Here is a 23914-nt window from a genome sequence, read left to right as displayed (position 1 = left end):
TACTGTTTTCTGTAATGATGATTCTAACAATATTTATAAGATTTCAGTTATTTGTAAATAACTGGATGCAGTCTAATCCGAAAAAGTAACTTGAATATTCCAAGCTTAAATATATAACGTTGTTTTGTTCTCCCATATTCATTTACTTTATTCTCATTTTATTTTTATCTAATCTGTTAACTAATATTTCCAGCTCACATTTGGCAAGAAACTAAAGAATTGTGGACAAAGGGCTTGGTCTTATATTTTCAAAATCTGTGGAACATAATTGACTTCACAAGGAACAGCCTTTATGTAGGAACTGCAGTAATGCGAATCTTAGCATATTTCCAGGTAAAAGAATGAACCTTTAAAAGAAACCAAAATAAATTTTCCCCTGTCCGTGTTATCATTTTGAACTATAAATACATTCTACTAATCTTGGAAGTCCTTTATCTAAACAACTGAATTGACTGTTTGTATTATTGGGTTTTCTGTGTGATTCAGCCTCGAGTCTGCTATCATTCTGTCCTTAAAAGGAGATTATGCTATCTTATGGACCATGACGATCTTACTTACATAAGAATCAAACCTAATAAGAGAAAATGAGGTTGCTTGACTCTTTTTAAAATTCTACCAATAAAAAATTTCAAATTATACAGGTAGAACCAGTTTCTCTGGTGATTCGGATGCAGCTGTCTATCACTTTAAGAAACTCTGGAACCTTTTGAAAGTGAATGTCAGAAAGAAAATTAATGGAATTAAATCATAATCATAAACTTATGTTTATGTATATATCTTTAAGTAACTTTCAGAAAGATCAAATTTTGGTCAACAAAAAAGATGGAATTTGAAAGCAGCCGAAGATTTTGTCAAAGAATTTGCTTAATCCTAATGCGATTTCTACTTTCACAAAAACTCAGAAATTTATGAAGAGAAAAAGATAGAAAGCCCCAAAAAATCTAACCCCTCTCAATCAAAGAAAAATGTTTCACAAGATTAAGATACTACTGCGATTGTTTCAGAGATTCGAATCTGTGCAGGACTTAAATCGTGTCAAGATAATCAATTTGCAAGCACATAAAAAAGTCAAATAAATTCATTTTCAAAAAACGATAGCATTGCCTGAAATAGCCAAAAACACTCAATGATAACCATTTTTCTTGGACAGAAGGACATATGTCTTAAATCCAGGGTCAGCCATCTGGAGGTGTAATGCACCATGGCCCTACGACCTGAAAGGCAGAGGAATCCAGATCATCAAATAATTGCTTACTTTTCTTTTTTACATTTTTGAAAATGAAGAATTATATAAACCAGTAAATATAGTTAGTTTATGGAAAGATTTTTTTTTAAGATTGTGATACAAATTTCAGTAAATTTAGGAGGTTCACTGTAATGGATGATTCAACCCCATCAAATATCAGAAGCAATTATCTCTCTCCCAAAATTGAAAGATAAATTAGGGCGTAAGATAATGTTATCATTACAGCATGATACAAAAAAAAAATATCGTAAATCATATAATGACCTTCATAGCTGGTTATCCTATAAGGACAAAATGTTCTACGATATTTTCACCATATTGTTCGATATTCAGAATGCTGGCCAATATTGCGGTGATATCAAACAACGTTGTGGGGCATTTTTGGCTGATATGACAATCTTGCCGACACTGGTGACCCATTTTAGTGATAATTATCAACGTTCTGCGACGCATCCTACATACACTACTATGCCACATCATATGCCCATTTCTAGAGCATGAGTCACTGCTAATCAATTTGTGAAGAATGTTATTGGCAAGAAAAGATGTGGAACGATGTTTTTTTTTTATTTATTTATTTATTTTATGAATGGAAAATGAGAGAAGTGTTTAAAATTATATGAAATAAAATTTAGAAGGTTGGAATAGTTTTTACAGCATAAAAGTTCAGAAAATTTCAACAACAAAATTTTTATTAAACTAGCATTTCATGTTTTTTTTGGTTTTTTTTTGAGGAACTTAGTACATGGGGAAGGCGATCATTGAGATTTTAATTGAGATCTTACACATAGATTATAAGTACAAAATCAAGGAAGAGGAGGATATCCAGATACGTATGAGTATTGAGTACAGATTTTTGGGCCATTTATAAGTAATATAGTTTTTCTAAACCTATATTTTCTCGATAAATATTTTTTACAATCCTGCGCTCTTCTAAATGCGAGTCGCCACTGCTTAAACCATTATGTGACACTCGATGGTAGGTGAAAGTAGACGCTATCAACGCAAATCATGCACATTTAGAACAAAGTTATACTGAATTAGAAAAGCCTATTAGTACAAGTAATTGCAAAGAAACCCTTGCCCAGCTTTGGCATCCTGTATGACTGGAAGAACAATTCACTATGACGAAAAAGATCGAGCACTGTGATCAATGCATTATAAAGCCCATTATGAATGACACATGTACACAGCCCTCTTACACAATCCTGACCCTTCATATTCACACAGAGAGCACCACCACCATTTCTATACTATCCAATGAAGCAAGTACCTGCTTATTACCTATATTACTTATACAAGAACTTATTAATTCAAGTAACGGCAACATAACATTATCTGAAGCTAAAAGCGCACTAGATTCATTTCAGGAAATGCTACTTATTTTAAGCTTATCAATGTTGTTTACAATATTGTCAAAAATTGTATTAACAAATTATTAATAGAAAAAGAAGCTGCGCTTGATTCAGGTTTTAGTTTAGCAAATATAATTAGCTGTGAAACTTAATGTTTAAGAAGAAAATTTGACACATTTTTAAACCTTGTCGAAAAAACAGCACAAAATTTAAATATTTCAGTAAACTTTTTGGAACAGAGAATTCGTTAAAAAAAATTACTAGCAGATGATGAAGTTTTACTAATCCTAGTAAAAGAATTTAAATATAGTGCATCACATTTAACGCAATTTTTTAATGTCGTTATTGTATTATTTAACGATGTTGTCATTACTTTATTACTTAATCTTCTTGCACTCACCACATTTCGTTTGACTTTTTAACATTGCGATTGATACTGTAATAGTACAAATAGCTGAAATATTCAAAAATATACAGATTGTCATGTCTAATTTTAAATTACTCTCCGATATAAAAGAATCGAAAAGCAGGCACTGGGAACATTATCAAAGAATTTCGTAGAAATTTATAATGAAGATGTAAATGAAGATCTAGTCCAAGATCTAGTAAAATGGAAACGGATTGATTTTAATTTCACAAAATGGAAATCCCTAATTTGTGAAGAGTATTGATAGAAGCCCAAAAATATTTAAATTAAACATGAAAAAATGTGTAAATTTGTATTAAATAATAATTATAATGAACTTTTTTTATAAATGTTTACAGTATTTAAATTATTTTATACATATACAGTTAGCACAGTAATTCCAAAATGTTCTTTCGGTAAATTAAAACCAATTAAAAATAATTTCCGATTAAGCATAGAAGAAGAAAACTTAAATGTTCTAGCGATTTAAATATTGAAAAAGACCTTTTTATAAAGATAACAGGTCATGTGTGGATCACCAAATAGGCTTTATTATATTCTATGACTAGAAAAATTAAACCTTCTAGACAATTACCAATACTACTTGCATTATCTAAAAAAAAGAAGTATTTTATTCATCTCAACAAATGGGAAATGGAAGTTTCATGGTCTAGTTAGCATTTGGATGTGTAGAGGGAAATCGAGCTTACTCTTTCTGATTGGTTACCATAAATGCACAGATTATTGTCAAGTGAGTGAAACTGAGCTTCTTTCTATGGCTCCGATTCAGGAAAGAACGGTGGATGTTTCAATGATAGATGTTTCAATTCACTCCGAATGCAGATTTATGAATTGATTCTTTTCAAATAACATGAGATTTTGTTGTAGCCAGCTAAAAGCTCTTAACATAGTGGAAAATACCCAAGCAATGCTAGTTCATTGAGTGAAAAATAGTTTGAATTCGTCGTTGAGCATCAAAATGCACTGAATAGTGCATGACGTTTTCTGTCTAATTGAAATCTAGTCTCTGTATATAATTCACTGTTCAGCCGGATTTTTGAAATTAAAAAAGAAGACGAGAAGAAAATTTCATACTTCTGTAGCTTTTATTTAATTCGTATTGCCATTGTCTTACTTTTTTACATGATTTAACAGTAGAAAGTAGTTCTGCTGTAATTAAGATTTTATCTTTGAAATCCTCGCTTTTACTACTACTGTTTTTTTCATAAAATTAATTGTTTGATGTTTGTTACAGAAAAAGCTTGTATAAAAATAAAAGGTTAAATTTTTTTCAAAAAAAAGCCTAGAGTTCTATTTTATAGCGGAGTTTAGCATTAAATATATTGATAAATAAAACCTAATGAAAATTTATTTTATTTATAACTTTGAAGTCATTATTTAGACAAGGGTGGCAACTTTCTTGATCAAAGTGCTTAATTGATTATAATAACTTGGTTTTAAAACTTAATGTTTTAAATTTTAATACATACATGTCTAAATATTTCTTAACATTTTTCAGGCTCAGGCAGAAATTGCTGTAAATCCTATGGCTGTTTATATACCAAGAGAAGCTTGGGATCCCTTTGATCCAATGTTAATAGCTGATGGATTATTTGCTGCTGGAAATATTTTTGCGTAAGTAAATTTTCATTTTTTAAATCGCATTTTAATGTTTTTTTAATACAGATCCAATTTTGATTAATTTTTATGTAGTGAAATTTTACAAAAATATGATATAAATATTTATTTGAAAATATTGAATGTATGAATGTATATTTTTCTTCTTTTTTTAGGGCCTTAAAATTGGTTCATATATTTTCTATTAATCCATACCTAGGGCCACTGCAAATATCTCTAGGGAGAATGGTTATTGATATTATCAAATTCTTTTTTATTTACGCTCTCGTATTATTTGCTTTTGCTTGTGGATTAAATCAACTTTTGTGGTATTACGCTGACATGGAGAGACAGCAATGCTACAGTGGACCAGGAGGCACTGAAAACTGGACTCAACAAAGAGACTCTTGTTTAGCTTGGAGGAGATTTTCAAAGTGAGTATTTTCAGTGAAAGAATATGCTCCAAAAGGTAAAAACCAGACTTGTAAGAAAAGTTTAATTTGATATATCGATAAATTGTGAGTTCCGCTGGCATGAGTACCGTAACACTTCATATAGTGCAAAACTTCCTGAAGATATCCAAAATACCTTCCTTTCTTCCTTTGGAACTCTCGGGAAATAAGAGAGTTTTCATGTTCTTTATCATAGAAGCGGAAAATCTTGACAATGCCTTTTGTTGAATTTCTTAAGAATATGCACAATGGTGGATTTCCGACTAGGCAGCTGTCTAGTGCCATTAAGCTGAGAAGCGGACCAAAAATAGGTCGATTAAAAAATTTTGTTTTCCTAATCGCCAAATAAATAAGTTTCTATATTTCCTCTATGAATTATAAGATATTAAAATATTAACCAGCCGCTTTATTAAATACCAGCCGCTGTACCCACTGCTACGCTTTATGTCATACAGTTTTCCAATTCTTATGTTCAACCTGATAAAATGTTTTAGAATCCTCAACCCGAATTGGAAAACTAGTTAATAAATATCAAAGATTTCGGATAAAAAATATTGTCTCGCCATTTTACACATATATGTAAATTTAACAATTTCTTTCTTTTTTTTTTCTTTTTTTTTTTCATTGAAATATTGCAAATTGTGTTTAAATTAATTTTGAAAAATTAAGAAAATTTTGAGAAATTATCCAACAGAAATGAAATTTCTGTCACTGATAAACTAATATTTTAAAATTTTAAAATAGTATAGAAAAAACTTAAGATCATTCTATTCCATTTCAACTCCCTTTAACGAGTACGTAACAATTTTTAAAAGCGAAATTAATTCTTCTAGGTGCTATAAATTACGTGTACCAAATTTCATTCAATTCTATCAAAGGATGTGGAATCCAATACAATTCAAATGAACAGACAAATAAACGAACATTCAATTTTATATGTATAGATAATTGGTCAGATTCCTATACGTTTCTTTAGTTCTCTTAGTTATTAGAATAGTTATAAACATCAGGTGTTTGCTTCAGTAATATTCTGTACAAACGCGGATGTCGGACAGTCTGGGGGTCATAATACTTGAATGTAAATAGAAACAAATATTTTTTTTAAAAAGTTAATAATATAAAAAGAAATCTAAAATAAATCCTTAACATGTTAAAAGCGTTTTGAAATGTTAAACGAAATTTACAGTCTATTAAAACAAGGACCTTATAAGTGCACTGCTTAGAGCCACACAATTTCAAAATCCGCAATTGAATGCAGTCAGATATTGATTTTTGAATGCTCTGAGAAAAAGTGCGAGAAGATCTCGGCGGCAAGCAACAAGTACATCATGAGCAGGAGTGATTCATCGTTACTATGACAACGCTAGGAAGAGCCTCCTTGGTTAGAAAATGGCGGGGTTGGATAAACCTGTTGATTTTACGCCCGAGTCGAGGGAGTGTTCACTAGAAGTGAGCGAAAAAGATAATTTTTCGAGTAGCGAATTATAATACAGCTCAAAAATTGCGTCTTCGCAGGTAAATCAACAGAAAAATATTGAATTAAAAAGTATAACTTGAATCTTCAGTTCGTGCGACGGACTCAAAATTAGGGGGGGGGACCCCTAAAAAATTTACTTCGTAAATAATAAATATAAATATGTAAATAATAAATTCCTTAAAAATACGTAGACAAGGTTTTTAGTTCCTAATAACGAATTTGTACTTCTTTTTAGTTGCCCAATGACGGAAAGGTTTTAATTATAAATATGCGATATATTTTGCTTTGACTCAAAACGTCTGAAGTTTTTTATTTTGATGAAAATTTGTAGATTTCATCATTTTACAAACAAACGCTTTGTGATATTTTAAATAGTAAAAATTCACCTTTCTGGATAATTTTGTAATGTCGAAATTTTAAACATTCTATTCTGATAAAAAAAAATAATTTCACAATTCTTTATGAAATAACCCAGAATTTACCACAAAGTTTTATTTATTTAATTACTTATAATTTGTTAGAACATTAACTATTCATATAATTGCTTATTCTATATTCTACTTATCAAGCTGTAAAGTAATAATTTTGAAAGTTATATTTATTTGAAGCTCTTTATACTCTATCATAATAATTAAATGATTTCTTATAGTAAGAAAATCATTAACTATAGTTATGGTTAATTTTTCAAAAATTTCGTCACGTTAACCGTTTTTTCAGTGATATACATTTTAAAAAGTAAATAAAAATGCACAATTTCGGAAAATTCTGAAATAAAATAATAAATTAAGCTAATCATTATCATATTGATTAATTGAAATGTGTGGAAATATGAAACTATATTAACCAGTTATTTATAGAAGGCCCTCTTAATGTAAGTTGCATAAATTCGCCCCTGAATATACGTAACGGGAGGCTTTGAGGATGCCTTCGAGAAAAAAAGTATTTTTTTACGGAAATTTTAACTACAAGCTTTTATTCTATATTCATAAATATATATGTTGAAAATATAGAAATTTGCTTATGCTAATTTAAAGATAAGCTTTCAAGTGAAACTCAAAAGTGCCGATTTCGCGAATGAATTTGGTTTCAATTTTCATAATTCTTAGAAATTTAATTTCGTAGATTTAATAATATGAATTTGTGTGTATGCATATATAGTCAGTTTATAACGCTGTAAAGATGATAATGATTTAAAACTGCAATATAATTAAGATATACTAAATGTATGTTTTCATATAGGCCTCGAAATTTCATGAAATGAAATTTCATGAAATTTCATGAATTTCATGTCTCAATCCAGTGTAAATCATTTCAGTAACTTAATTAAACTATTATCTTTTGTAATTATATGCTTTACTAATTAAACTATTATCTTTTGTAATTATATGCTTTATTAATTGCCAAGAGGAATAATTAATTGTAAAGTAAATATATTTAAATGTTTAGATAAATATGTAGACCTATCAACTATAACATTACAGATGTTGAACTCTCTATCAAATGATTCACTTTATCCAATCAAGTCTGGCATAATTTCCAAATAATAAGCCTTAAACCAAACATCAAAAATCATTTCCCTTCTTCAAAGTCTCACCACACTCATTAGGGCGAGATTTTAAAACACGTAAACACACGCGCCAAGCTATCGATCCGCGATCCGCCCACGAGCGTGACCTCCGCCACGAGCATGACCTCCGCCACGTGTAGTTCTAAGAATTTATTTCCGCAGCCATCGATCGATCGCTCGTCGCTTTTGCGGATGGCTTCCCTTCAAGAAAATCATTCGATTACGATTACGATATCTTCTGAAAGTATTATCGCACAAAAATTACTTTCAGACTATTTTGAAAATCTTAAAATTAGCTTCTTGATAATATCAGTTTAATTGTTGTGCAAGTTTTTTTTTTCTATCATTTTAACGAATTTTTCAGAATATTTTTGAAAGAAATTTGCTACAGTGCTTTTCAGTGTTATAATGAAATCCAAACTAATTTCATAATTTCATCAAATCATTTAATCGCATTATCTTTTCCTGTTGTTAAAACAACGGTTTAGAAAGTTTACTTATTTGATACTTCGACTCCAGTGCATGTTTTCACTTACCCGTAGTTTAAAAATATACACTTTTTAAAATATATTTTTCAGCTCAAATTCAACAAATGAAGTGATTTTTTAATTTATTAGATAACTTTCGTATATTGAAATATATTTTCATATAAACTTCAAAATTATCCTTTTTATAATGAGATTATAGGTACTAAGTAAAATATAAATAGGTGATTTACTTTTTGCTTTTCTGTCTAATTACAGATTTTTAGCCTCATTTTAATTTTACATTTACTACAATTCGATTTTCTCTTCTTTTCAGGAAAAAAAATTACTATTTAGAAAACTTTAACAATTTTTTAAATGGTGTTTTTCAATATCTTTCTTGATATTATTTTTAGAAATCTTGCTCCTTTTTCAGATTATTTCGCTTAGCTTTACAAAACATTATATTTTTCTTTAATTCGATATATTTAGTGATGCAGATGTTTTGCAACTTTCTCTCATCTGTTAATTTTTTGCTATTAAATTTGGCCAAGCACTGACATTTAGTTCAAAACATTTAACTTTAGAATGTCTTATTCTAAAAGTAGATGTAGAAAATAGTAATTCCTTTTCTCATAAATTATAATTTTCATTAAATTCATATTTTAAATGCTTATACAATCCTAATGAATGATTTAACAGCCAGGAAAGAAAATAATTCGGATAAACAGTTGGTTACTAAAAGCAAAAAGTCGTGTATATAAAATTAAATTGAGTAACAATAACAAATTAGCTGTATAAAACTAATACAATTATTCGTAATGATAAAAATAAACGGAATTCACGTTAAATTGTATTTTTATTAATAAAGCAATACATGGATAATTAAATAAAAAACGAAGTAATAAAATAAGAAAGCACAAAATAGAATGCACCTAAATGTGCAGATCTGATCTCGTAGATTTGTAGGAGGTTCGCGTGAAACAATAAATTACATGCGAACTCGTCTAAACCTGAACTGTGAATTCTTCTGTGCCCAGCAAAAAACAGATGGTATTTCGATAAAATTGAACCAAATAGTCGTGTCCAAACTTAAAAATCGCTGTTAGAGAATCCATTGATTCTCGAATTGCGATTATGTACACGTTTTTTGCCTTCGATTCTCGAACAGCGATTCTTCTCGCAATTATGTACACGCTTTTTGCCTTCACTATATTTTCCATTTAAACGTCTTTCAAGGTCTAATGACCATCTAAAGCAGGCATCAATAAAGGAGAAAAAGGTTGATATTACCTTTTAGATACAATTGATATCATAAATATGATGAATTATTGATTATATTAAATAATGATGAAAATGGTTTAGTTCCGAAATAGTTTGCCTCAGGACTGTCAGGTTGCAAGTCCAGAATAAGAAATAAGTTGCCCATCTATTTCTTTTCGAACCTAATAAGTGTCAAGGCACCAAATCTTCCTTTCCCATAATCCCTTTTAAAAGACTGTGTAAATAAACTCATCATAAATTACAAATAAAAGTTCAAAATTACAAATTGAATGGTGAAAATAAAAATATTTTACCAATAAAATGATGAAATACCTTTCACGCTACTTTTTACTATAGGTATCATTCGAAAAAATAGTTTATTCATTTATTATATAAAGCTATTTAAAGTGCATAAAGGGAAGCAGAAAGTTCAAAAACATACAGAAATTATTTGGGAAAACGTAGGAAAACTCTTTATTTGGCGATGCTTTACGCTGCCATTGCATACAATAGTCCAATTAAACTATTAAAAGTCAAATATTAAACTCTTCAGAGTTCTCTCCATTCAGTTATGCGCGCACCATGCCAGCGGCGCATGAATTGGCGAACTCTTTTGAATGTACCCGCTTATTTGCTGACACTTGCACTGGAGTTCTTGCGGCAAAGTTGTTCATCTGCCGTATCAGAATTCCTGTAAACTGTAAAATGTTCTCTGCTAGCAGTCGGAACTTTAAATGACTAACGCTGAAATTTAACTACAACGTTTTCCATCTGTTTTTTTTTTTTTTTTTTTTTTTCCTTAACAGTTTGGGCGTGGTATTTTGAATAATTCTGACATTGATACTTGCTATTGCTTGGAAAAATTCTGTGAATTATTTCTAGGTATTTCTGAAATTTTTTCCATGTGACAAATTCGTCTCTATTACTTTTGCAATGGCGTCTCCACATTTCATTTTTAGGACATGTTGTACAAAACTTATGTATATTTCTTGTTTTATATAAATTTGTATATATACTTACAGAAATTTAATATAAATAGAATTAGACGAAAATAAAAACAAACAGAGTAGTTTTCTTCCAAACTTTTTCTTAGACAAAAAAATAAAGTTTAAAAAAATGTTATTCAAAGTAATCAAACATTTAAACGAATGGAGAACTATGTATTTCTGATAAAGTATAGTTTTCAATTCACTTAAAATCGGTAGATTTGTACCAATGTATTTCTCACAAATTTCCCTATTTATCATAAATATACACTAGCTTCTTTCTAAAATATATAAAATTGTATGCAAATTATAAATAAAATGTGGTCATTTTTTGAAATAACATTTCACAGTATTTAGCGTAGTGTTTCTTTTCTAAGCAAATTTAAACAAGTCTTTCTATTTTGACAAGATTCCAAATATAATCTACAGAAGTAATACGATTTAATACTATAATAAATATAATTTGGGTTTTAGATGCTTTCAAATTTTTTTAATCCATAGTAATTTATTTGAAAATATTAAATCAATTCTGGCTGAAAACCCTTAATGCTCAGTGTAGAACTAATAATTTTGAGAAGTTTCATTTTCGAAGTGATGAAAGTGGTGCCTACTTTAAAATAAATGTCTTTCATTTTCAGCCTTTTCGAATCATCTCAAACGCTCTTCTGGGCTAGCTTTGGCCTCGTTGATATAAGTAATTTTGAACTTACCGGAATTAAGACCTACACTCGGTTCTGGGGTCTTCTCATGTTTGGATCATACTCCGTTATCAACGTGGTGGTGTTGTTAAACCTCCTCATTGCTATGATGAGTAACTCTTATAACGTTATATCGGTAAGTTTTTATTGTTATGAAAACTGAAATGCATATACCTTTGAAAATTACTTTTGGAACAGAAATCAAGAGAAGTTTAGTTTTTCATAGAACTAAATACACTCTTCTTTGACATTTAGATAAACCTGAGGAATTCGGAAAGTCTTCAGTACAAAATTGGAAAAGAATTACAATTAAATTGCTGTTTAGATTCTCTATATGCACATCTAGATTGTATAACTCACTAAACCAATCGGCTGGTGCAAAATAAATCACTAACCAAGGCTGAAGAATAATTTTTCTATTCCAGCCCACAATTTTTCAAAATTTCAAAACAGTCATTTAAAATACTTTCCAAATTTTATTTTAAATTATAATTACACACATTCTTTAGAATGAATTTCAATTGTACTGTACATTCACTATATGGATAAATATATCCGGATCCGACAGAATTTTATTCATTTGTTTGTTAGTCCAAAATTCTAGTGAAATTACGTGCTTTTGAGAAGGCAATCCAGGAATCTTCGATAAATTTATCTCATAATAGTGTCTCATTTTTCAAAAGTGAAAATTATCAGAATTTTTTCAACATTTTCTATATCAAGATAGATCAGTTTTACTCAAATTAAAATGGTCCAGTACTAAGCTCTAGCGATAATGAGTAGAATGCTGAATTGTCTAAAGTTTTCAGTTAAGCCTTATCCAAATTCGCCCATCTGGCAAATAGGGACCTTCACTTCTCCAAAGATACACTGATATTTTTCAACATTTTCTTTTCGCCATCTTGAGAAATTTAAATAAAACGGGTATTTCACAGCTTATAGAGGCTAGTCTTCATAAAAATCCAAATTTAACAACTCCAGATGAATTAACTTGGTAAATCTCCAAAATACTTTGGAATCCATAGCGAATATTTCGTTAATATTGTCAATTCAATATTTAACGGCTTCATTCTCAAATACTCTCAACTGACTTATAATCAGACAATTATACATATTATCTTGTATAATTATTTTCAACTATATTGTATGTGTGCTCAAATAAACGCACGAATGTCATATACATGTGAAACAACAAGAAATATAATAATTTTTTGGTAAATTGTAAATTAATTACGCATTTATGGAAAAATGGCATTATTTATTGACTAAAAACTCTAAAACCAAATTATTTTAACTGACAAATGCAATTAATTTGCAGTTTTCGGTAAATGTTAACTAAATATTCAAATAAAAACTGTTCCTTTTTATCAAAATCTTTAAGATAGTTTTCAAACTATGTTAAAAAACAAGATGATCGTTGCAAATTATTTAGCTGGAATAAAATGAATTTAAGTTTCCTACAAAAGAAAAATGTGTTATAATTTAAGCATAATTCGTAATGATTAAAAATATAACTTTAGGACGCTGAGCAGCAGCAACAACTAAACAAATTAAACCTAAACACTATTCAGAAAATTCAACTTAATTCAAAGAATTTTTATAATAATTGTAAATCAGAAACCTCATTGTTCATTGATTTTGGAGACGGCATTAACTGCTCCTAGTTCTCTGTGCCTATCAACCAGATTTCTAAATTAGTTTTGGGCATGGAACAAGTTGGCATCCTTTATTGCTTTATTATATTTAGTAACAAAAATAAAAAGGTAAAATAATAATAAATTTAATCGATAATAATAATAATTTTGTAAAATTATATTCAACAAAATAGCTTGAATCGGGTATTATCTGAAGTTATAAACAGCAAGATTTCTTCCTTTTATGAGCAGCTTTTTCAGTTCCTGTGGTGCGACTGGCGATCTGTCTATTGTTTGGGATGGAAGATATTCAATGCTACCAAACGTGGTTTTTAAAATACTTTTATCCATACTTTAAAAAATACGAAGGGAATATCCAGATGCTTCGTGTAACCAGCAATCTTGTTATATCTTACATTACAACGAATCGCAGAATTACGAACATAACATGAATAATATGCCTGAAATTTCCCATTGAGATTTTCTACCCTCCATCGTTTTACTTCTTTCAAATTAGGAAGCTCATATTTTTAATCTATATGTTTTGTGATTTTAGAGATGCCAATGAATTTCACTTTATAGCAGTGTGAACATATTCACTATTATTTTATAGAGGAATCAAATTTTCCACGGTTATCCTAATGCTTTCATTTAATAACATATATTTTTTCCGGTATTATACAGAAATAATTATAATACATACCGTAGCATCTCTTTAGTAGAGCCTTTTAGGAACGCCTTTAAAACTTGGCCCTTGACTATTTCTTACTGAAAAAAAGAAAATGCAATAGTTTTTATTTGAGCTCAAAAAAGGAAACCTCGGTATATCGGAAGTTCAGAGTAAGTGACACGCAATCGAATATCTGCACTGATATAAATATTTATATAGCATTGAAATGAATCGGGATCAAGCCAAAAACAATGAACTAATAATCAAAGGTTTCAAAGTTAAGCAACACTTTAGAGTTGAAGCTTCACTATATTAATATACTGTATCAATAGCACAAAAATGAATCTATTCATGTTTTCTAATACCTGTCCTTTTTTGTTTTTGAGCCATGAAAAGGAAGTTCATTAAAATTTTTTGTCTTAATGGAGCAAATGTGTTAGAAATTTTATGTGCAAATTCTGTTCAACTAACATTTTTTATATTTCGCAGGAAAGAGCGGATGTTGAATGGAAATTCGCTCGTACTACGCTTTTTATGAACTACTTCGAAGAAGGAGGCACAGTGCCACCACCATTTAACATCTTCCCCACTTTCAAACATCTGATCAGACATTTTGGGAAGAAAGACTCCTTTAAAGACATGTCTTTCAAGGTAAATCTTTTTTTATTTACAACCAAATATTAAATTTCATGAGCAAAAAGAAACAAAACTTATGATGGCAAAATATATCTCATAATTTTTTATTTTAATCTAGTAAATAGCTTAGCTGCTTTTCTATTATTTTAAATTTAAGTTCTTGTTGCCTGGCGGGGAGACTACTGATAAAAATTAGTCAAAATTAACCGTCTATATTCTTTAGAAGAAATTGTATTTTTTGAATTAGAATTTTAACATTCTTAACATTTCATCTAAAATGAAGTTTCGATTAATTAAATTTATCTTATTTTAATTAAAATTAATTTTTTAAGCTTCTTTATGTTTTTCATTTGATTTGTCTTACTTTCTTATTGTAATTATTTTTCGGTTGTTAGTTTCGCAAGGTTTTAGTCAATATCTATTTAATATTCTAATAACAAAATCTAATCTGAATGCCCATATTGTAAATTAAAATTATAAATCTATCGTTAATCATCATTCAGTCAAACCGAATTCAAATGAAATTTTAAGATATAAATTCAACTTTTTTTGGGACAAAAATGTGAAGTACCGCCAAAAGTTAATCATCCCTTACGTCTAAAAAAAAACTTATATGCCTGTATTACAAAACAAAAAAAGAGTATTAAATACCTGACATTCTTTAGTATTTTTTTCTTCAATACCTGGCATTTTCTAGTTTTTCAATGTCTAGAATGCTAATCAGGTATAACTGAGAGTGCATCTTTATCAGAATACAAGTTCAAAAACACTTTTGACAGAACTGTGGCCGAATGTGGCTATAATTTTAGTGGAATGCAAGGGCAAAGAGGTGGACGTTCAACAAAAATTATATTTCTCCCCTCCCCCTTAATTTAAAAACTAGCGAAAAAATAGTTACATCATTTTATTTCAATTTCGATATGAAACGTGGTCATTTGATTTGCCATAAAATTCTACATGATTTAATTGATTTTTATTTTGATGGGACAAAAAAAAAAAAAAAAGAAAAAATACACGTATAAATAAACATAATTTCATTTATTCAGTTTCTCATCGTCAGCTACTACTATTTTATATCTGAAATTTTCCTTCTATAGCTTCCAATACCATACTTAATCAAGATAAACTTTAATTTTTTTTTTCCTGTTATTTATGTTTAAATAAATAGCTAAAATAAAAAAAAGTAAGTAAAATTTCTGAAACATAAAACAAATAATCATCATGACATCATTAAAACAGTATTGCGGATACTTATAAAACGCCACTGGGAAAATAATGTGAATTCCTTTGTTTCAAGCCAATTTTATTTTGATTTTTATCAACTGTTAATTATTTTCAAGGAAAGGTTCGTTTTTATGTTTTCAGACATGTCCATAACACCCATAATGGTTAAATAGTAGCGTAGAGAATGAAAGCCAAATAATTAGTTTCCATTTTTGAATTTCTTATCATTAACATTGATTACTATCATTTTTTAAAAATAATACTGATTTAAAGTTGTTCTGTTAATAAAATCTTCGCACACGAATTCTCCTGGTGAAATTCATAATGGTCTTATATGAAATAATTTTGAAAATTTTCATTCTAATGTTTCTTAATTGTTGAATCTTATACTTGATATGCATAAAACACGCCATTATTAAATTTTCAATTTATTTTTATTTATTTATTTGCAGAGGAAAGAGACAAAGATGAAAGAAAGAGATTCTATTTATCAGGTAATATAAAAGTAACTAATTCTTCAAGCTTAGTTAAGTAAATGCCTAAAATTCTGTTTAGAACTCCTTCAATCCTATCTTAAGGGAATGCACGAATTTTTCCTGCAAAAAGTAAAAAGATTGAATTGCTTCACCAGAATTTTGAAAGAGAGATTTTATAACGTAACTTAATAGTTATTGGCTATTTCAAAATTCAGATTTCTGAACACAAAATTCTCAATCAAACAAATCCTTCACATATTTTATCAGATCATTAGACTTAATATGTGGAAAAAAATATTGTGAAAATGATAAACGACTAGAGATAAAACTTTTAAGCATTAATTTTGCCTTAAAAGGAAATTTTTAATCATTTCTTGTTTCTGAAATATTATTCTCAAAGAATCTGTAGTGCCATGAAGTCTTTTTAATAAACTTTTAAATAAGTTTTTATTATATATGTATTATTAATCTTATGCTATAAAAATAATCATATCTTATGCTATAAAAATTTTCAATCATATATTAGTTGTATATTTTGAAGACAGCTCAAAAATGTATGACACAACCATGCAACTTCAAAATTTAACAATAATATATCAATTTTTTTCACACTTCAAATAAAAGGAAATATTATTAATATATCTAACATGATCTCTACAAGGGCAAATCAAAAATTATCCGCACTTCACTTTTGAACAGTTGGTAAACAAAGATGAAGGTTGGATAAGACATCAGTTCTCGATATCTCTCTACTTTTGCGATGCAATTAGCTTAGTGGTTGAGCAGCTTGTGCAGTCCATGCACATCCGACATACCGTATCCTGCACGTTCTATTCCTAACAAAACAACGTCGCGTAATATGCCCATCCTTGAGAAATTGAATCTCTAAGGTAGAACATTGTACTCTTATTGTATAAAAACAATTACGATTAAATTCAACTTCTGCAACATATTTCAACCAAAAGAAAGGATGATACTCATTGATCCTTCTTGTTGGGTCATGCAAAGATAGTTTCAGTTTCTGTTGAAGAAAAGCTCTATCACAATCAGACTTCGCTCATGTGATTACAGTATTACTAACTGTATGCATGATTGCTCAGCAAACAAATTACACAAAAGAATTAATTTTTTGCCTTAAAGGCTGATAATTTTGTACTTACATATGTAAATGCAGACATCATTCCTGAAATAGTTATAAAGAAGGATCACATCCTTAAAATAAAGGTAATTTAAAATGAAGAAAACTTTTTTTTAATTTTATATTATTCTTTTAGAGTGTGATGTGTAATTTAGTATGGAGATATGTAACCGCTCAGCAGAAAGAAACTGAAAGCCACCCAGTTACAGAAGACAATATCAATGAATTGCGGCAAGACGTATACACCTTCCGTCATGATCTCATGCGAGTGCTGAAAAGTAATGGTATGAATATCAGAGACATAGAAAAAGAAAAAATAGATGGTAAGACGATTTCATTTTTCATTAACTGAAAAATATATATCTATATTCATTTCAGAAGAATCAGACATTGTCGAAAAATGATAATAATAAAAAATTTCTTAGTATCGGTTCAAAAATAAGCTCCTATAGCGACACTGGTGGCATTTCTTTAGCTTATTATTGTGCCAATCTTATTTCTATAAAAATATAAAATTTCCTAGCGTTCTTTAAGTCTTTATAATACCAACAGATGGCAGCACCATGATTTGAAAGCATCCTATTTTACTAAAAAAAATTAATAGTTGAACTATACTTCATATAAAGAAAATAAAAGTAATTTTATCCCAATAAACTTTATTTTCCCATTCAAAATACTTTTTTTCGGGTCTGTCTTTCATGGTAAAAATATCAAGTCTGTAAAAGGATATTTATTAAAAATGCCTTCAAATAACTGGTTGAATATGTAACATACTGAAGCTGACACTGTCCGTTTAGCTGTTTATTTTGTATGGATCGGCATTAGTCATTTTTCAGTAAAATGACATAAAAACGATTTCATTTTGTAGTACAAATGTTAATCTCTGAACAACAACATTCAAATTTTAAACCTGTAAAATAGGGCTATATATGCATCAAAAAGGCCTCACTAATTGCTTCTAGAAATTTCACTGTAAATAACATTTTAATTCATTGTAACTCCAAAAACGTTGAAAAAGGGAAAAAAGTGTGTAATTTTTTTTTTCTGCATTGCTAAAAATGTATATTAAATGCTTTTATTATTATATTATAAAGAAACTGCTTTCATACAATTATATATACATATTACTTAGGGAAAAGGCAAATTTGAATGAAATAAATAAATAATATAAAATGTGGATTTTGTGCAAGGTAAAAGAAAGTTATTGCATGTACATAAAACACCAATTTATTGTATATTTATGCTATAAAATATCCTTTGAATTAAAACATCGGATTCGTAGAGTAGCGCCAAGACACGTTGCTAGACGCGCGGTGTCAGCCTCAGTATTACACCTACCCCCAAGCCCCCTGTGACTGCAAATTCTTTTAGCTGCAAATTATATATTTGTGACTTAAGATAAGCAAATTTAGTTAAATGTTTCGAAAATAAAAATTCTTTTTGACATAATGCCCTTCAAAGGGTTAACTTTGTAAATATTTACTTTAGTATTTTGAATTAAACAATTTTAACTTCATATCTCTAATTCGTTAAATAAATATTTTTTGTTATACAAGTACTTCCAAAATAGCTTTATAATAGAATTTTTTTTAAAAAAAAAGTTATTTGCTTTTTCCTCGTAAAATTTTTGGATAATTAATTATTATATTCTAGAGAACTATTAGTTTCAAAATGAGAGTTAATTTGATTCTAAGTACAAAAATACGATAAAGTAAGAATGAGAAAAACAAAATATAATATTTAAATCTTCATACCATAATGAATAGTCCTATTCCTCTGCATTCTTACTATGGGGGGGGCCACAGTTTGTTGAAAATAATTTTTTTTTTCTTTCCACTTAAATCATTTAGAAGTTTCAATCACGTACAAAAGAAATACTTTTTGAAAAATTAGACCATAAAGCAATAGCATAACAAGGGTAAGAGACAATTGAGGCACAATATGCTTTTCGCTCTCTTCCTCTCCACATTATAATTAGGGGTTTAGCTAAATTAAATGATGCCCGGAACACGATACGAATTTTGCTCTCTTCCATCTGGTTACATTTTAACAACATGGCCCAAACGCACTAATATTTAATTTCCATAAACCGGGCGTCGGTATCTACACCCCTGCCCCTTTCTGCTATTTAACACTTTAAAGAACAAACTCTACTACAAAACTTTTTAAAGGAAACTAAAAATTCAACTGAAATTCAAAAAATATAGGTCTTGATTGATCTGGTCGAACCAATCATAATAAATTACATTTTTCAGATACCTAAAATATTGTCATTTAAAAGGCTTTAGAAGACCTCTGAATAGAATTCGCTTAAAAAAAAATGTGTGGATTGTGAAATGCGAGTGTAGGAATTTAATCTTTAATATTCCACAATCACTATTGTAGGGGCACTAGGTTGCATGCGCACTTCATATTTAACACATATAATAATTTTTTTTTTTTCATTTAAACAATTTAGATATATTTTTACTGAGATAGTAATTTCTAATTTTAGTAGCTAATCAAAGTAACTAACTACGTTGTCTTTTAAGGATTTTATACGGAAAATGCGACCAACAAAACATTATAAACATCTAATTAGTTTATTAGTGGCAAAGGAAAGTTAAAAATTGATCATTTTTCAATTGTAAATAATGTAATAATTCTAACATATTAAAAAAATTATTTCTTAACAATTTAAAAACTGGCGAGTTTTTTTTTTTTTTTTTTTGATATTTCATAAAAATAATCTAATAAAGTTTAAAATTATATTAAAAAAAGTTACAAGCAATGCTTCAAAAGAACTATTATAACTGTTTATAAATTAACTAAAAATAAAATAAAAATGTAAATTTTTCTCCGGATTTTTCTCAAGAAAATTCTTTAGTTACCTTAGATATAACAATGTTATTTAATTGAATGTATTCTGTTCATAGCAGTGTCATGCTATCCGACGCAGAATTCCTACAATAGCTTTTAGAACTTTTCAAGACAAAATTACCTCTTTGCTAATGAGTTAATTAGGAACAAATTTTTAAAAAATTCAGTATTATTTCAACTCTAATAATATAATAGTACTTTTTTTAGATTTATTCATTTGGGTTACATTACTTTCTCGACGTTACTGCTAAAATTACAGCATTGCGTTAAATAATTCTCTAATTTATCATCAAGTATGCAGTATCTACATCGTTTTGATATACAGATTTTATAATCACTACAATAAATTAACTTTGTTAATTTCATTTTGTTCTGCAATTTGCCTTAATTTTTTATTGATTTACTTCAAATGCTGCAAAACACTATTACTAAAATAGTGGATCATGTATAGTTTACAATAAAAATCAAAGATCTATTCTTAAATAATATTCTATTATCATGGCATTTTTAAAGGAATTCTTTAAACAAAAAGGTTTCAGTTAAATATTGCACAATGAAACTAGAATAAAGAAATATTTGCTATAAACCATAAGTTAGAAGTCTTCTCTAATTTGTTGAAAAGTTAATCTTTGATTATAATCATAAAAATCTAATATCCAGTTCAAGATCATATTTTGAAAATAATAAAAAAAAATCTGAAAATATAAATTTAATTTGTTATTATATAGTTAGTTATTTATAATATAAAAATTAAGATGACTTTTGATTTTGAATTCTTTTTAATTTAAAAATATGTCGAAGATTTTAATTGATGGTATGCTTTCACAGGAAGTGCCTTATTTATCAAAGAATATTACAGCATGGATTCAAAAATTTATATTCATTGGAATTAAAGAATTATTTTCAGGAAATCCATTTTTACTCTTCATCCTATTTGACCAAAAAAAAAAAAAAAATAACCTAATTTATTTTTTTAATTGAAAATCTCTCTTTGAAATTATACGAAGAGAGCCAGATTATTGGATAGCACTTTATTTAAACTATGAATATCAACTATTTATTTTAAACTATGAATATCAACAAATTTATATATGCAAAAACATTTAAAATTTTTAGGAAATTCAAATGATTTTGTTTCTTTTTTGGAGTTCAATGAGCTTATATAATGAGAAGTAATTCCATTAGATATTTAGTGGCGAATATTATCTAACTTTAGCTTTATTTAGTATGCCATTATAATCCGATCGGGTATACCTGAAAAACATAAGAAGAACGTAATTTTAGCACCAAATGGGCCTGATTACTGTTATAACTTATTTCTTTGTGATTCGAACAGCTTTGAATAGTGTCTTTTTCTTTAACGTGTGTATATTTTCCCATTGTGCTATGATCTAAAAGTATGAAAATGTTGGAAACTTTAACTTGATTTTTGTGTGCAGCTATCTTGATTATGATAGTAAAACGGTAGTTTGCAAAACTGGCACAAAATCAGTGTTCTATAAGAAAGTGGAGGGGAAACATTGCAAGGATTTAAAAAACCCGAGATAGCCAAATGAATGGAGGGGAATGTATCAGTATATAAGACACTTACAATTATTCCTTTTAAAACAATTATGAAAGCATTAAGAATTTTATTTTTCTTTATAGTTTTGAATTCTTATTCGCCAAGCGCATTAGAGAAGTACACAAAGAAATAAAGAAAATCTAATGCGTTGAAAAACAACAAACACCATTAAAAATGTAAAATTAAGCAATGAAATTTCTTAGAATTGGTTTGCTAGGTAAACATCTAGATTTGAAAATACACAACGGCTCTTTAAAAATATCTTAGGATACATATACATAAAACTACACATACTTAGAATATATAGATCAATAAAGCACAGAAGTCTCAACTCTTTTAATAACCAAATGAACTCACACAGTATATGAAAACCAATAAATTTGATTTACTTTTGTATGTAAATTTCAAAACTCCGTAGCTTTTTACTAATCGGTTAAAAAAATTGTTTTTTTTTTTGTTTTTTTTTTTAGTAACCGGCAAGAGAGTACAAATCAGAAAGCGCCGACTTATAAAAGACTTCAGTATAGGATTAATGGAAGTATGTACAGATGAGGCAGCACCTGAGGTAGCAAGCAATAAAAGTATGCTAGCAAGATTAGTTGGACTATCTGGCAGCGAGACTCGTAGTTCTCAAAGATGGAGAGATCTAATTCAAGCAGCCAAGAAATCGAAAATAATAGGAAACAAAGACGGCGAAAGCGGACGCTTTGGTAGCCTTAAAAGACAAAGAAGTGAAAATGACACAGAAGAAGAATTATCAGATCCAAATTACAAAGAATTTCAGAAAATCGAACTGAAAGAAGAAGAATTTCAGAATTCTGGAAGTAATTTATACCCCAAAATACCTGAAGAAGATTTAATTAATTCAGGGCAGCACAATCGAGGATTGGCTGTGATAACACAACCAGTCTCTAAATCTAAGACTTTACTGCAAATTAAAGAAACATCTCAAACTAAACCAGAATCACAGAGCAGTTTAACAAGCGGGATAAAGTTATCACCAGAAGCTTTGATGAAGCATTCAATTCAAAAGCCAAAAGAAGGGAAATATAAAGCACCAAAACCCAAGGAAAATATAATGCAGGATTCTCCCAGCACCGATGCAAAAAGTGTACCAATCGGTTCTCCTTCACTTTTATCTAAAAAAAATACAGCTTCAGAAGGGATAAGTAAAATCCCGAAAATTTCTGATGACACATTAAAGAGTCATCTCGAAAAAGAAAATGTTATGTACAGGAATACTACAATAACAGTCACTTCGTCACCAGAGAGAAAGCCGACAAAATCAAGAATTGAATCAACTACCTCAGTAGAGATTGTACGAGAACAACCAAATACTACCGAGCTAATTGATTTTAAAGAAAATGATAATACAAAACAGCCAGAGAGTAGCACGACTGTGCGAATAGATAATTTAGATCCGATTCCGATTAACAGACAGGTTAAATCTGAACCAAAAGAAATTCCCTTAGAACAAGTTAAACAAGACAAAATCCATATTGAGAAGAATCAGCATTCAGAGATATCAGGAAATAAAAACTTCAGTCAGTATCAGATGGACAGTGAAGATAACAAGGTTAAGAAATCAGAAGTCGCATCCAGTACTCTTAAACAGAAAGAAGGATGGCTTTAAGAAGCAAAATTTACATTTCGATATTCTTAGGTTTTGCCTGCTAATCTCAAATGCTGAATCAAAATGGACTTTGTATTTCTAAAGACGTAGATGAAAATAGAAAATAAAATGACTTAGTTTTCAAGCCTTATGTGAATAAAATAGAGAAAAAACGTTAGATCATCATTGGCAAAATCAATATTACATAATATTACATCAGAATATTTACCCAGGTTTTTCTAAGTCACATTAAAAATACAATTATCCAACCATATATTTAATAAAACACTGAAAAGACAAAACATCCTTATTTTCGGATAAATTACCTAGTTGTCGAGGAATAAAATTTTGGAATATATATATAATTTACAAAGAGAACTAACACCTCTTCACATGCATCTAACAATCAGCAGGAGTTTCTTCTTCAGTTTTATCGTAAACCTCCGAATACAGTGAATTTTTTTTTTTTACTTTGTAGTATAGTAAAAAAAAAGGGGGGGGGGGGCGAGTAAGCATTTTGGACCTCATGCCTTTTATTGATTCAGTTCAAAATTTCAGACAAATCAACAA

General features: G+C 28.9%; 1 protein-coding gene across 1 annotated transcript in view; it reads left to right on the top strand.

The window, feature by feature from the left end:
- Window positions 1–23490, top strand: part of LOC129960766 (transient-receptor-potential-like protein) — a 45500-nt gene extending 22010 nt beyond the window's left edge. The window contains exons 8-15 of the mRNA XM_056074393.1: window positions 194–333; window positions 4527–4642; window positions 4801–5058; window positions 11472–11667; window positions 14325–14486; window positions 16148–16189; window positions 17446–17632; window positions 22203–23490. Coding sequence (XP_055930368.1) covers window positions 194–333; window positions 4527–4642; window positions 4801–5058; window positions 11472–11667; window positions 14325–14486; window positions 16148–16189; window positions 17446–17632; window positions 22203–23365 — 2264 coding nt within the window. The 3' untranslated portion in view covers window positions 23366–23490. The remainder of the gene's footprint in view (window positions 1–193; window positions 334–4526; window positions 4643–4800; window positions 5059–11471; window positions 11668–14324; window positions 14487–16147; window positions 16190–17445; window positions 17633–22202) is intronic.
- Window positions 23491–23914: the final 424 nt, after the last annotated feature.

Source organism: Argiope bruennichi, chromosome X2 (assembly GCF_947563725.1).
Source record: "Argiope bruennichi chromosome X2, qqArgBrue1.1, whole genome shotgun sequence".
NCBI classification, from domain to species: Eukaryota; Metazoa; Arthropoda; class Arachnida; order Araneae; family Araneidae; genus Argiope; species Argiope bruennichi.
Note: the sequence above shows the minus strand (reverse complement) of the source record. Positions and strands in the feature narration are given on the sequence as shown.